Here is a 13817-nt window from a genome sequence, read left to right as displayed (position 1 = left end):
AAAATGTATAAATGTGTCAAAAGTGTATTGGCTTGCCATTTACCTTGGAAGCAGGAATATAATGTAGGTTGGCTCAACCTTTAATGTAAAGAATTAAGCTGACAGGTATAAACATTAGTATGCAGCTTTTTGACAGATTCTACCTTCCATATCCCAAGGGCCATTTAATCCATAGTGACAACAGTTGCAATAAAAAAAGTCTGTGGAACTGAGACTCTACAAAGTAATGAGGGAAAGTAAACTGAATGTCACAAGTTGGCTTGGGCTTATTGTCATTTGTCCATGCTTTGAATTGGGTGTTCATGCTGTAGGTTTGACACACGTAGACAACATATGAATACCCAGTATCGACGAGTATACGTCTTGAGTTTACCTTTATGTTACCCCTTTAAGTATATACACAGAAAAAGATACACTTCCACACTGACACTCACTGACACTCAGTATAACATATGCAGCAAGAGTCTCAGCTTGTTTCAACACTTCATTGAAGCTACATGATGCTTATACCAAGTGAAACATTCAAATCCAAGATGCCATGTTTTTAAGGCTGCGTCATTACATCAAATGGAAATCATCTAGATGTCTTGTGCATGTTTTTATATGTCTCCCTTGTAATTCTGTCTGGCACATCTGGTATCTTTTCGAAGTTTGGGATCTCCACTAGAATTTAAAAACAAATCTGTGACTTTGAATAAAACTTACACCAAACTTGAATAGAGCAGCACAACATACAGCACAATAAACATGGAGCCACTGGTCGATCTTTAAAAGATCATAAGCTGAAAATGAAGAATTTGATTTTGGTTTAGTTTTGTAGGTCACATTGTAGCTTTTCTTAACTTTTTAACTTAACTTTTTCAGTTCTCAATTATTATTTTTTCAGTCTTGTAGTATATGTGATGGTTTTTGTTATTCCCATTTAAAGAGCCCCTATTATACACCTTTTCAGCCTAATACTCTTGGCATCTACTAGAATAGGTTTACATGCTTTGCTGTTCAAAAAACATATGTCTCTCATACTGCCCATTGCTGCAGCTTGTTTGCCTGAAAAGCTCTGTCTGAGCTCTTGACCCGCCTTCCCGATTGGTCAGCTTGCCCGCTCTGTTGTGATTGGTCAACCAAATGCAAACAAGGTGTTGGGACTGTGCTTGCTCAGGCAGCACCAATGGGCAGCAAATATGAATGATGACATCACTGATTGAGGCATTTCAAACAGGAATGTGGGTGATCCATTTTCAGACAGTTGAGAAAAAGTGCTGTCTGTGTCATTTTTGTACTTTATACATCTGTTGCATACAAACAAAAACTAAACACACTAAAATACAGGAACAATCCAACAAAAACATAATAGGGGCTCTTTAAAGTTTTTCTGCTTTCAGACTTATTTTCATTGATCTTGCAGAAAGGTCAACATAACATCTTCACACGTTGGCTCTTAACATTTCAAAATATCACAGAGCTGCTAATGTCAAGTTAGTTAGTGGTAAGGTAATTACGACGGGCCCCAGTCGCGCTATTATGAGGGGCCCTTTAATGTGTTTAAAAGGCATGACCCCTCGCTTGCAGATGCGCTCAGCTTGTCAGTCTTGACAGATTTTCGCCGGAAGTAGCTACTGTATATTGTATTGTCTCATCACCTGATCAAATAGAGACAACATCAACATACATATTACCCAGCAATCATCATTGCATATCTGTGTATGATGAAAATACCAAATTAATTATTAATTATTTATTTGAATAGTTTTCTATCACTTTTTTGTTTTTAAAGTTTATGTAGAATAAGCATATCATTTTGTTATAGATTGCTACTGTATCAACCAATTTAAAAAAAAATCCAAAAATGACTTCACTGTCTATATTGACGCCCCTGTAGGTGGATTTAAAAAAAAATTACAAAACATTCTGCTTACAAACGAGCTATTCGTCTCATTTGGACAACAAAGTATGGTCAGTTATTACAAGCAAGTTGCAGAGGTACAATAAATACATAAACACATTATGTATTTCTTTACTTCTTTCGTAGTTATTCTTTGATCATTCTTGTTCCTCCTTCGGCTTTTCCTCGAGAGGGAGCTGTCACTCACTCTCCATAGGCAACAATACTAATGCAACATACATTTGATAATGATAAGTACTCGTGCAGATATTCTTGGTTATGATTTTCTTTCTTTAAGGCATTAATGCAGCCACATTCTTCCCTAACAGGCATCTACCAAAGTTAAATGAGGATCGAGTCAGAAACGAGGCTGATGCTCTAAGTAAGTCTAAGCTGAGTTCAAGGCTGGTCAAGGTAATTTACTGGATAACTTTGCAAGCTCCAGTCATGTTGATTAGTGGCTTTCATATGAGGGATTTCTAATGCCCACAGACATTAAAACCGATTGAAGACAGTCGGCTACGCAGGCTCGCCATTTGAGAGATCTTTTTAAGACCGTTGCATCTTTTTCGAGCTTTGAATGTTTCATTAATTCACATATGAGATCCTTGTATTCTTTATTTCTAAGAGCAGTGCTGGGAGCAGTTCAAACCACGGGAATAAAAACACCAGAAATATTTATATTAGTGCTGTCAAACGATTAAAATATTTAATCGCGATTAATCGCACTAATGTCATAGTTAACTGGCAATTAATCGCACATGTCCCTTTGATTTCTTTTTGTCGGAGAACTGGCATCAGCTGTGTGCTCGGCCATCAAGTGGTATTTCAGACTGGACGTGCTGCGATGACAGCTCAGTTCACAACGACAAAACACACACATCACTTTGGTCTTGTCAATGGAACCATTTGGCAAATTTTTAAAAGTAAACTTTCCATTCAGAATCTTATTGGCATCCATTTGGGCGTCTTGCGCTCGCCATCCACTCAAAACGTAACGTTAGCCTGCTACTCTTTGGCCGGCTCGCAAGCCCAAACCAGTGTGTGCGGCGTGTCTGTTGTTTACTTTCCGGTCTAGCTAGATCTTGTGTGGTGTTGTAGTTTTTCTAACGTTACTAGTTGTTGCAACAGCATGTGAAAAAAACTACAAAGTTTGCTAGGCCAAAAAGAACGTTAATCTTGCAATAAAAAAATTGACGCCGTTAAAATGGGTTTGTGTTAACGCCGTAAATAACGCGTTTAACTGACAGCACTAATTTATTTATATTTATATTTATATTATATATATATATATATATATATATATATATATATATATATATATATATATATATACATATAACAGTCCCCTCTGACCAATTTACTATTGGGCTTTTCTAGAAATGTCATGCTCGTGTCGTGTGATGAGCTTACCTCCATAATGAACTCTCAGTCACACTGTTGAGGTTGAAGTCAAATAGCTTGGTCAGCATCAAAATCACCTGCAGAACAAGACAAGCATTGCAATCAATACAAAGGCCTATTGATCAAATGTCTGGTGAGCAGGTTAAACAGTAGCAAGGCAAAATTGACAGGAAGGGAAATAAACAGCAGTCAAACAGCCAGACTATTTGTATCTATTATGGTAGAAGCATAGTTTGGGCTTTATCCCACATAGTAAGCTTCAGACAAAACCGTGGATTGATTTTTTTTTATGTGTCTGCATGCATTTTGAAGTACAGGTTTTTATGGTCTGCATGTTACAGTAACCTGTAACCTAGTGACAAGGACCCCATCCAGGACCTGAGTCAGGCACAGCCTAGTCTCGCATTGCCAGACCTTCCTCCACGGCGCTGCGGAGGAAGGTCTGGCTAATCCACACAGCATTCTGGGATGGGAGAAAAACATGATCTGGCGGCCAAAATAGTCTCAGGAAGGAACTTGTTTTGGTGGAACATATGTACGTTAAAAAGTAGTTTTAGTCGTGCAACAGAAAACCCCGATTGGACAGATAGTCTAGCTAGCTGTCTGGATTTACCCTGCAGAGATCTGAGGAGCAGTTAACCATAGTCCTCACAAATCCACCGGAGGTTAGAACGCCAACACAGAGACAGAGGAAGGGGACGGACATCCGGTCTAAAAAGAAAGACATCTGGCTGAATTTCCGGCGGCACCTGAACAATCCCGGAAGTGGAACGTCGTCGATTTAGACTAGATCACGCCCCAATAAAATGTTGTAACATTGGGCTCCAGATAGGTCCGGGTAGGGTCTTCAGTGTTTTCCCTAGGTTTGTGGAAGACTCAGGGGCACGTATTTGGCAGAGGGTTTCGGGGTCCTCCCTCAAGAAAAAATTTGACTTTTTTCTTGTTATATTTGTGTCTAACGGACTGGAAAAGTTAGAGCTTAATAAATAACACTCAAAAAGTTTAAAAACAAAACTAAAGAAGTCCACTGGGGATTAACTACAACCATCAGAGCTGAGAAAAGTAATTTAGTTGTAAATAATATATTATAGTTGTAATGTAGTTTTGATGTTCACATTGATTTTACATTCATTCGGCTTAGGTGGGCCCTAAAATGGCTTGGGTGCTGCGCGTAAGCTTTATAACGGTGGGGAAACCCTGGTCCCATTCAACGGGTCTGTGTGTCAGTGGTCAGTTTTTCATCCAAATGTAGCGCAAATGTTAACATAATATCCAGAAAATCTGCATTAGGCTATGTTTACACTTGGTGTCTTTTTTGACGAGAAAAAGTTGACTAGGGTGCTTTTGTAGTGGGAAAAAAAAAGGCTGGCAGATAAAACTAAGCAGAGGAGCGAGCTTAGAGAAATTACAGAGAAAAGAGTGGTGCTGCTAACGTTACATAAAACAAAAGAAATTCCCTGTAAAGGGAGTATCGGGTCATACTGTAGAAGTGTGCTCCGACCCCATTTTTTCTTGTTGTTATGAAAACGACTCCGCTTGTCATTGGTCGGCTGTCAAAAAAAAAAAAAAAAAGTTGGCCGTGGCGTTTCAAGAAGCGCTCAGGACTTTTCTGAAAACACGGTTTACTCCATACAGGGTTCATACGTTTTGGAAAAACCTGGAAAAGTTATGGAATTTGAAAAATGCAAATTTGGAAACATAAAAAACCCAGAAAGTTTTGGAAAAGTCATGGAATTTTTTTTAACACAGCATAATAATATGTGATTAATAAATGTATTTTCACGTCATCTTAACCTCAACATTCTATTCGGGGAGCGATATTAGGAATCCCACTATGAACCACATAAATTGTCATTCATTTTATAGTTAAACCTCTGAGGGTAAACTTTAACACAGATTTGTATTCTTATTGTATAATGTCTACTGACATTTTCAGGAACACATAGTCATGGAAATTTGCCAAAAAGTCATGGAAAAGTCATGAAAAAGTCATGGAAAAGTATTGGTTAAAATGCGCATGAACCCTGTCCATAGGATGATAATGTAAAACAGACGCTGGCAGCTCAAAAAAAAAGACGCCAAGTGTGAACATAGCCTTAAATGTTAATTTCCACAGTTATGTGAATATTAGCAGTTGAGCACATCAATTTAAACAGTTGGTTGGTGCTACCACTGCAGATAAAGAGGGCGCAACAAGATGATCTGATTAAAAGAGCGTCAGTCACACCTCAAAACGGTGGAAAACAATGTAGAAACGATGATGGAAAAATGACATTTTTGACAGGTTACAGCTCCTCATCGCTCCACTGAAGTCTTCATCTGCTGCTGCTTTTTATCTCTTCAGTGGAGCAGAGTGACACATAACACACATGATTCATGTCTGTCATGATTTGATAAATCTGTTTGTTCCCTTTGGACTTTGTCGTGATCCATCAACCTTTTCTCCTCAGTCAATTGCAAAAACTTTTTTCGGAATATTTGGACTTTATCCACTCAGGTTGGTTTTCTTCTACAAATTGAAGATGCTCATGAAAATAATTGGGAATAATATCTAATAATAACACTTATGTGTATGTGTAGACATCTAAGCAAACTCACTGTAAGCTTCGATCTTGTGGTATGTCATTACTTAAACTTTTGAGTTGAGACACAGTGAGTCACAGTGACACGTAAAATGCATGAAAAATGGCATGTGTTGCTACACTTTTCACCCGCAGCTGTCCTATTTCTGTTTGCGTCGATTTGGGTCTACTGCATTTTGGATCGGGCCTAATTGTCCCCTTGTCTATTCGGATCAGATCTGATCGCCCCAGGTCCCTTTCTCTGTTCTTGTTTAAAAATGGATGTGTGCACATTAGGTTTGACCTGTAGTTTAACGGTACGTTATGCAGTAAGCTTAGCCAGCTTTCGTTTAGCTTAGCTCATTATTGGTTATGGGATCAAGTCGCCTTCGCACAAAGGAAAAAATACACCTTGCTAAGGTCTTATACCTTAATACTGTAGTGGTTAGCCTAGCGTTTGTCTCGCTTTGCCAGAACTTCCTTTGCAGTGCTGCGGAGGAGGGTATGGCTAGTCCACACAGCATTTCCCGTGATGGGAGAAAAACTTGCTCTGGTTTATTGGCATTTCTTTAAACCAATCACAATTGTCTTGGGCTGGACGGAGCCACGGTGCCTCTGCAAAATAGTCTCAAGGAAGGAACTTGTTTTGGTGGAACGTGTACGTTCAAAAGTAGTTTTAGTCGTGCAACAGAAATCAAGCTGGACAGATAGTCTAGCTAGCTTTCTGGATTTACCCTGCAGAGATCTGAGGAGCAGTTAACCGTAGTCCTCACAAATCCACCGGAGGTTAGAACGCCAACACAAAGAAAGCCCAAGGCAACAGACAATCTGTCCGATAAAGAAATTTCCGTCGGCTACGGAACAATCCCAGAGTGGAACGTCGTGGACATAGACTAGTCTAAGTATTTACAAAATCCAAATTGACTTTTGCATTTGTAAAACAGATAAAATGTGTGCTGTATCTTTTATTAGGTGCCTTGATTAGTTTTATTGTTGTGACACCATCACTGTGTAAGATGAGGAGAAATATCTTACTCAATACTCAATTCAGTTCAACACCAGAGATCTACACCCACGTGATGCATACTACCATACAGTACACCACATTGCTTAATGTGATCCCCCTCTAATTGTTTCAAACTCATTACTTAATCATATCAGATTGATTCTAAACACTCCCCTGTAAATATTCCTTATTCTGTGCACCCTTAAGGTGCACAGGATGAGGCAAAGTGGGTCAGCCAACGTCTTCAGGGAAAAACTGAGGCAGAAACATTGCATTTCACTCCGAGCATAAAATAAGTACAGCAGCACGGAAACTCACAATCTATTAACTTTGTGACTGGAGGTGTATTTGAAATGAATAAAACTCAGAAGAGGCAAGGACATCTTCACAGGGAATGCTGCAGTTTCAGTTTAATATAGTCTTCTTCTTTTTTTAACTTCTCTTGCTCATGAGTTAAGTTCATTTTTGATAACACTGTGTGAAACAAAATCCCCAGGGATATTTTGCGGTGACTTTGACAGTTATCTGATGACCCCTTTGCATTGTAGATAACCTGCGGCACAATGGTCAGGTGATATGGCGTGGGCGAAGTGCAGAAGCTGCCAATGGAGAAAGGTCTTTTCACATAATGTACGGGCTTGTGATGCGATGCTACATCCTTATCTCAGACTTTGCTATCGGGGAAAGGGCTGTTTGTACAAGGCAGGCGATGCACGCAGATATTCCCCAGTGCATGGAGTAAAATAAACAACTGGAGTCTATACAATTTATATCTGTTGCCTTGAAGTTGTGTGCTATGCTGTGCATGGCCAATATCCAACCGTTTCCCCTTGGCCTGGCTGCGTTTTGATCCCTCCACTGCCTGTTACGGAGGCAGCAGCCGAGCCACTGCATGACTTGTGTGACTTTGTGAAACAGTTCCACCACCACGGGGTTCCTGTGAGTACAAGCAGAACAGATGCACCTTGGGTAGTGGAATTACATTGCGAGGTCGGGGCTCCTGTGATCAACCTTATTAAGCATGCGCTAACATCTGCAGCCCCCCGAAACACTCCAAACGTGTAGTGCACTCGGCTGACCTGCGGCTGGCAGGTTTTTTTCATGGAGTGTTGTTGTGGAAAATAACTACCGGGACAACAACAAGTAGTAAAAAAGGCATTGATTAACAGTGATTCAGGAAGTAGCTGGGCATTTTCAGCGCCGGGAGGATTAGGAAGGGGAATGAATAACCTTAAATGTCCGGACCAGACCTTTGCATGCTAATGACTGACCCAAGTCCATTTAGCTGCCCAGCTGGAGGCTGAATTCACACTCGCACCACGCAGCTTCTCTCTTTCTCTGTATTCCCTCACTCACTCTTTTTTACCCGACCCCCTCTTTATTTATTTCTGCCGTCAAATCTCAACACATTTTCTCCTGTGTGTATGTGTGTGTGTGTGTGTGTGTGTGTGTGTATAGTAGTTTGTGTGCATGTTGTAAGGGGTAGTGTTCTGGCTCCGGATTCTGGATAAAGTCTTCTAAAAGGCTGAGGTATAAGCCGAGTGACTTGGCTTGATTAGTTGAAGGGCAGCGTGCGTACGGGCCCTTCTGTCTGCCACATATGGAGACTATGTAGGCAGTCATCGGCATCAACCTGTCAGATGGGCTCCCACTGGAAAGTGCATATGCTCCATCACTGACCATGCCAATTAGGCCTGTGGGCTTCTCCTACTGTAAATACTACAATGAGGCAGCACACACACACACACACACACACACACACACACACACACACACACACACACACACACTTCTGACGGTTTGGAGATGTGCAGAGGAGCATGGAGGCATCAAAATGAGACGGTAGCTGGTGGCCGTGTGTTCAAGTTTGAGAATGATTAAATTGACTGCAGCTACAAGCCAAATGTAGTCTTGCCTTTGTAAAAGATTGCAGTCTACTACTGTCCTGATTGTACATGGTGAGTTACAATGTTAGTGTGTTTGTCTGGAGGCCGCATTGACCAAAAGAGAGAAGATGGCATCGTAGATGTATATGCCCCCAAACAACAACCAGAATGATATGCAATGAAGAAACAGTGGCTGCCGAAGTGTCAAAGACATCTAACTTGGAACAGTAGCTTTAGGATCACCAGTCATCCTGCCTGCTACACTCACGATAACAAGAGAAACACACAGCAACAACATTTTTATCTGTGTGGCAAGTTGCTTAATAAAAACTTAAAGCCGCAATATGTTACTTTCTCCACATTCAAACTATAGCAAAGATGTCAGAGCAGCTAGTGTTGCATGCAGGAAGTTGTTTCACCTTATTATTCTTGGTGAGCTAAAAGATGTCAGCTAACTTGTAATAAACTTGTAATGGCTCAGGGGCGTCCCAGATGATAAAATAACTCATAAGATCCCCCTTGGTCCAGTTTTAAGTCAGATCGCTGCAGTCGGCAGGGGTGAAACAAGCTACAATGTAAGTTAATAGGACAATTGTCCAGCTTGTATTTACCTTCACTAAAGTGCTCGTTTTGCCGATGAAAGACTCAGATTAATATTCTAAGTGTCTGACAACATTATGGAAAGGATTTCTAAGGAGGTCGACCTTTCTGTTAAAGAGTAAGATCCTTTTTTAAAACATAAAAACATCCGAGAAATTGCATTCGCTAAAGCCACCAGACTCACAAAACAGTCATTTTAGCATCTTATAATACACTTCACTCAAAGTCGACAGAAACAAAATAAAACTATGAAAATATTTGGGTCGTTGTTCCACTTTTCCAGCCATCACAACTCTAGTTTTGGTTGAAATAAACACATAGTTTACCGATTTACATGTGAAAATATGTTGGCTCTATACACGCTAAAATTATTGCTTTTTTAAATGGAGTCTGGTGGGTTTAGTGCTAGCGACTTCAGAGCTGTTTCTGGTTAAACAGAAAGGTCTCAAAGAGGTTTTAAAGGTCTATCTCTGAAGGGATCCTTTCCATAATGTTGTCAGACACTTAGAATATTAATCTGAGTCTGTCAGCGGCAAAACAAGCACTTTAGTGAAGGTAACTACAAGCTGGACAATTGTCCTATTAACTTACATCGTAGCTCGTTTCTCCGCTGCCGACTGCAGAGATCCCTCTTAATACTGGACCAATGTCAGAGATTGTTGTTCCCATCAGTCACTTAGACACAAAAACATAGGGAAATAGGGTCCAGGTTGAAAAAAAGTGGTAGTTACCCTTTAAGCCTAAAAGAAAGGTTTGAAATACACACATTTATCTAATAATTATTAGACCATTTTTAGTGTTGTCCTTGTTTTGTTTTCTTTTGTTTTTGCTGACCATAATCATTCCAACAAAATCTGATTCCTTCTTAGTTAAATACCCACAATTCTGATCAATTATGAGCTTCTAAAGTGGAAAGAAAAAGTGCAGTGATATTAGTCATTCAAAGGGAAGCCTCAGCTCCGGGTGGGGATCAGTAACAACTGTGTCTGTGCAAAGCTTTAGGTGTTTAAAACATCTCCCCATTATTTCTTTTTAATCAAAAGTATGCCTTTGCTGCTAGCAAACACTGTTATCTCCTATACTGTTTGGTAATTGTCCTTGGATGGAGGAGAGAAAATATCATCATGAATCAAAATACCCAAACATGCATATACAAACAACAATTACCATTCCTGGGGCACAAGAAGGCAGAGTAAACAAATATGAAATGCAGTCTTAGCACACATTCTGAAGCTCCCAAAACAGGGAAATGTGCAGGGTTCAAGTTCTTTAGGCATTATGAACTATTTGTTTTTCTCACATCTCATTTTTGTAACCACGTGAAACCAGATTTCTCCAGGGATAGATCGTTTTGCACCATTTCATTACTGGAAAAAAAAAAAGGAGAATGAATCTGAGAATCAGAAGAACAAAAATAAGAGTTTCTTACCACAGTGATACATTTAATGAAACTCTTTTGTAGTTTATTTTTAAGCAATACATCCACCCTGTAATGAAGACTCTGGAAGGGAAAACACTGCAATACACACATGTAATGATGTAAACATGTTCTACCTGCCCACATTTGCGAATAGCTCCAACTGTCAGGCTCATGGGGGATCATTGAGCCAGGAACGCTCCTCTCTGTGGATTAGGCTGTCACATCTTCCTTTGGAAGATTCACCACTTGTGCCTATCACTAATACAATGTCAAACATTCCTGGGAAACAAGGTTTACAGGTGCTTGTCGCATATCTAAAAATAGTATGTCTTCATCGGGATCAAAATTGATCAAGACCTGTCAGAGGCGAGTTTCCCTGGGTGGTTATATATGCCGTTGCATGCTAATGTTCAGCAATCTGGGCTGCTAATCAGCGATCAAATCTACAGTCTTCTGTGACCTCATTTAGCCCGATTTCTTTCAGTGTCCGTTAGATTGACAGAAGCTGCAGAAAAGCATATGCAGCCGCAATGTGGAAATGATTACAATCTTATTTCTGAAAACATACACATTCTCTATTTTCAGTTCCATCGGAGCAGATTATTTCTGGAAGTGGGATGTTTGCAGAGATGCTCACAGAATACTGAGGAAGGCTTCAGCGTTCGTGACTACCTGCAGCTTCATGTGCTGCCGGTTTGATCCACACAGACCTGTCACCTTTGTTTTGTGATGATGATGCGGTCTCAAGCTTCCCGGCAACTATTTTCCTTGATCTTCTGGCTATTTATTGCTCCTAATTGGTTGTTACCCCACTTCGGGTTCAGTGTATGAAAATGATTGCAGTTAAGGAGCCGATCTCTCAAGTGTGGAGCTGCTAAAGCATTTCAAGATGTGAAAAGGCTTAAAGAAGACATTAAGGGCATGCTTACTGTAAATAAGCATTCAAAGTATGCAGAGAAGAGATTAAATGTACATTATGATTAAATAGCATTACTTTTTTTAAGACAGAGTTAAGCCCTCTCTTTATTTGAGTTCAGGAGAATACAATTGCATTAATATGTGCATGAGATAGACTGTGTACGTCCACGTGTCTATGTGTACAGCAATGTGCACAGTATTTTGCATTCGTTTCTCATTCACACTATAGGTTGTAATTAAAGTTTTTAGTGGTCACTACTTATTCTTTCATGTTTTGTTAAAAACCATATTCATTACTAAATCACATTAGTTGTTTGGAATAATCAGCTTAAGTATACAGTGCACAAATCATGTTAAGCAGAGATAACTAAGGATCTTAAAGGGGTGATAGAATGATTATATAGGGTATTTCACACTGTTCCTTATGGTCTCCTAATGGGGTATGTAACATTGGTTGGGCTGAAAATGGCCCGGGTGCAATTCTATGGGCCCTTATGCATCCCTGTGTTTTGGTCCTATTTGCAACAAGAGCTTTTCTTCCAAATATGGTAAGCTCATGAATATTTAGATGAGCTGCGCGCTGATTGGTTGAGCAAACCACATACACATACATTGGAGACGAGACAGCAGGTCTCATATTTCAGACACTGCAATTAGTTTTGTTACTAAATTCACTTCTGAGACTTTTTTATGCGAGAAATCAATGGGCCATCAATCCTACATAGTTGATTTCTCACATAAAAAAGTCTCAGAAGTGACTTTAGTGACGAAAGCATACGAAAATGTATACAATTTCTGAGATCTGCGCGACCTAGCTAGATTCAGAAGACTACCTGATCTCAGGTCAGTGGTGTGGCCTATGTAAATGTTGGTGCATGACAAAGGTAGAGACTAGAGCCAAATAAGGAGGAGCCACTGAGTTGACGTCATCTTGGTGATTCGTTGAGATTTGCCTGCCAGAGGCAGTTTCAAATTGTGAGATTTGCAGAGGAAAGGGGTGTCAATGGGATTTAGAGTTTCCATGTATGTCCTATTTACCCACTAAACTGTCGTTATTCAACTATGAATTGTTAAAATCGGTTTTGCATTCTATCACCCCTTTAAGTTTCTGTATGGGAGGGGCGAGGTCGTTTGAACTGTTTTGCGCTGAAACAGTGTAAAGGCTCATGGGAAGAAAAAAAAAAAGGTTCTGAACGGTTTCTGTCCTAGTTAAAGTGTGTTTTAATAATGTTCTGTTAATGTTTTGGGTGTGCATTTATTTTGTCTGGGTTTTAGTTTTGTATGGTTGATTTAGATTTCATGTTTATCTACATGTATTGTTGCACCATGACCCGGGGGGTTGGTCAATTACACAGATTGGGAATCAGTAACTTTGTCTCCTGAGTGAAACTTTCCATCCAACACAATACATTGACTTCCTTTTAGTTTTTTTGAAGAAATATATTAAAGACATCAATCTTAAAGGATAACTACCATTTTTTTCAACCTTTTTTCAACCCTATGTTCCTATGTGTCTGTGTCTAAGTGACTGATGGGAACAACAATCTTTGACACTGGTCCAGTATTAAGAGAGATCACTGCAGTCGGCAGCGGAGAAACAAGCTACAATGTAAGTTAATAGGACAATTGTCCAGCTTGTATTTACCTTCACTAAAGTGCTCGTTTTGATGCTGACAGACTCAGATTAATATTCTAAGTGTCTGACAACATTATGGAAAGGATCCCTTAGACATAGCTGGATAAAAAGCTGTCCAGAAAAAGCTGGACAAAATTTCTAGTGACACATATTTCTGCCCATATAGTACACTCTCTAGATTGTATAGTCTCGTCTTACATACATATATTCTTCACATTGTTAAATGTAGTGTATCTAAAAGTAAAAATACATATACTTTACATGAGAGTGAAGAAGTGTTATTGTAAGAGGGGAAATAGATGTATGTGAGAGAACCAAAATCATTGCATGTCAGGGTGAAAATAGATGTATGTGAAAGGAGAATGTATGTATGTGAGAGCCCCCGAATAAACTATGGATTGTCATAGGCCTGTGTGTGTACTTTCCTGCGAAAAACTTTCCAAGCATTAAAGAAGTGATGTGCCTGGGTAGAATGTATATGAAGGTGATAAATCACTGTTTAGC

At 39.7% G+C, this 13817-nt stretch overlaps 1 protein-coding gene across 5 annotated transcripts in view; it reads right to left on the bottom strand.

Annotated features, from left to right (window-relative positions):
• LOC120564084 (VPS10 domain-containing receptor SorCS1) overlaps nucleotides 1-13817 on the bottom strand; it is a 279471-nt gene that overhangs the window by 160857 nt on the left and 104797 nt on the right. For all 5 annotated transcript variants that reach the window (XR_005640059.1, XR_005640058.1, XM_039808768.1 and 2 more), the window contains exon 2: nucleotides 3296-3363. Coding sequence is in view for 3 of the 5 variants with exons in the window: in XM_039808768.1 (XP_039664702.1) it covers nucleotides 3296-3363 (68 nt within the window). In the remaining 2 variants the exon portion in view is untranslated. The remainder of the gene's footprint in view (nucleotides 1-3295; nucleotides 3364-13817) is intronic.

This window comes from Perca fluviatilis, chromosome 1 (genome assembly GCF_010015445.1).
Source record: "Perca fluviatilis chromosome 1, GENO_Pfluv_1.0, whole genome shotgun sequence".
Classification (NCBI taxonomy): Eukaryota; Metazoa; Chordata; class Actinopteri; order Perciformes; family Percidae; genus Perca; species Perca fluviatilis.
Note: the sequence above shows the minus strand (reverse complement) of the source record. Positions and strands in the feature narration are given on the sequence as shown.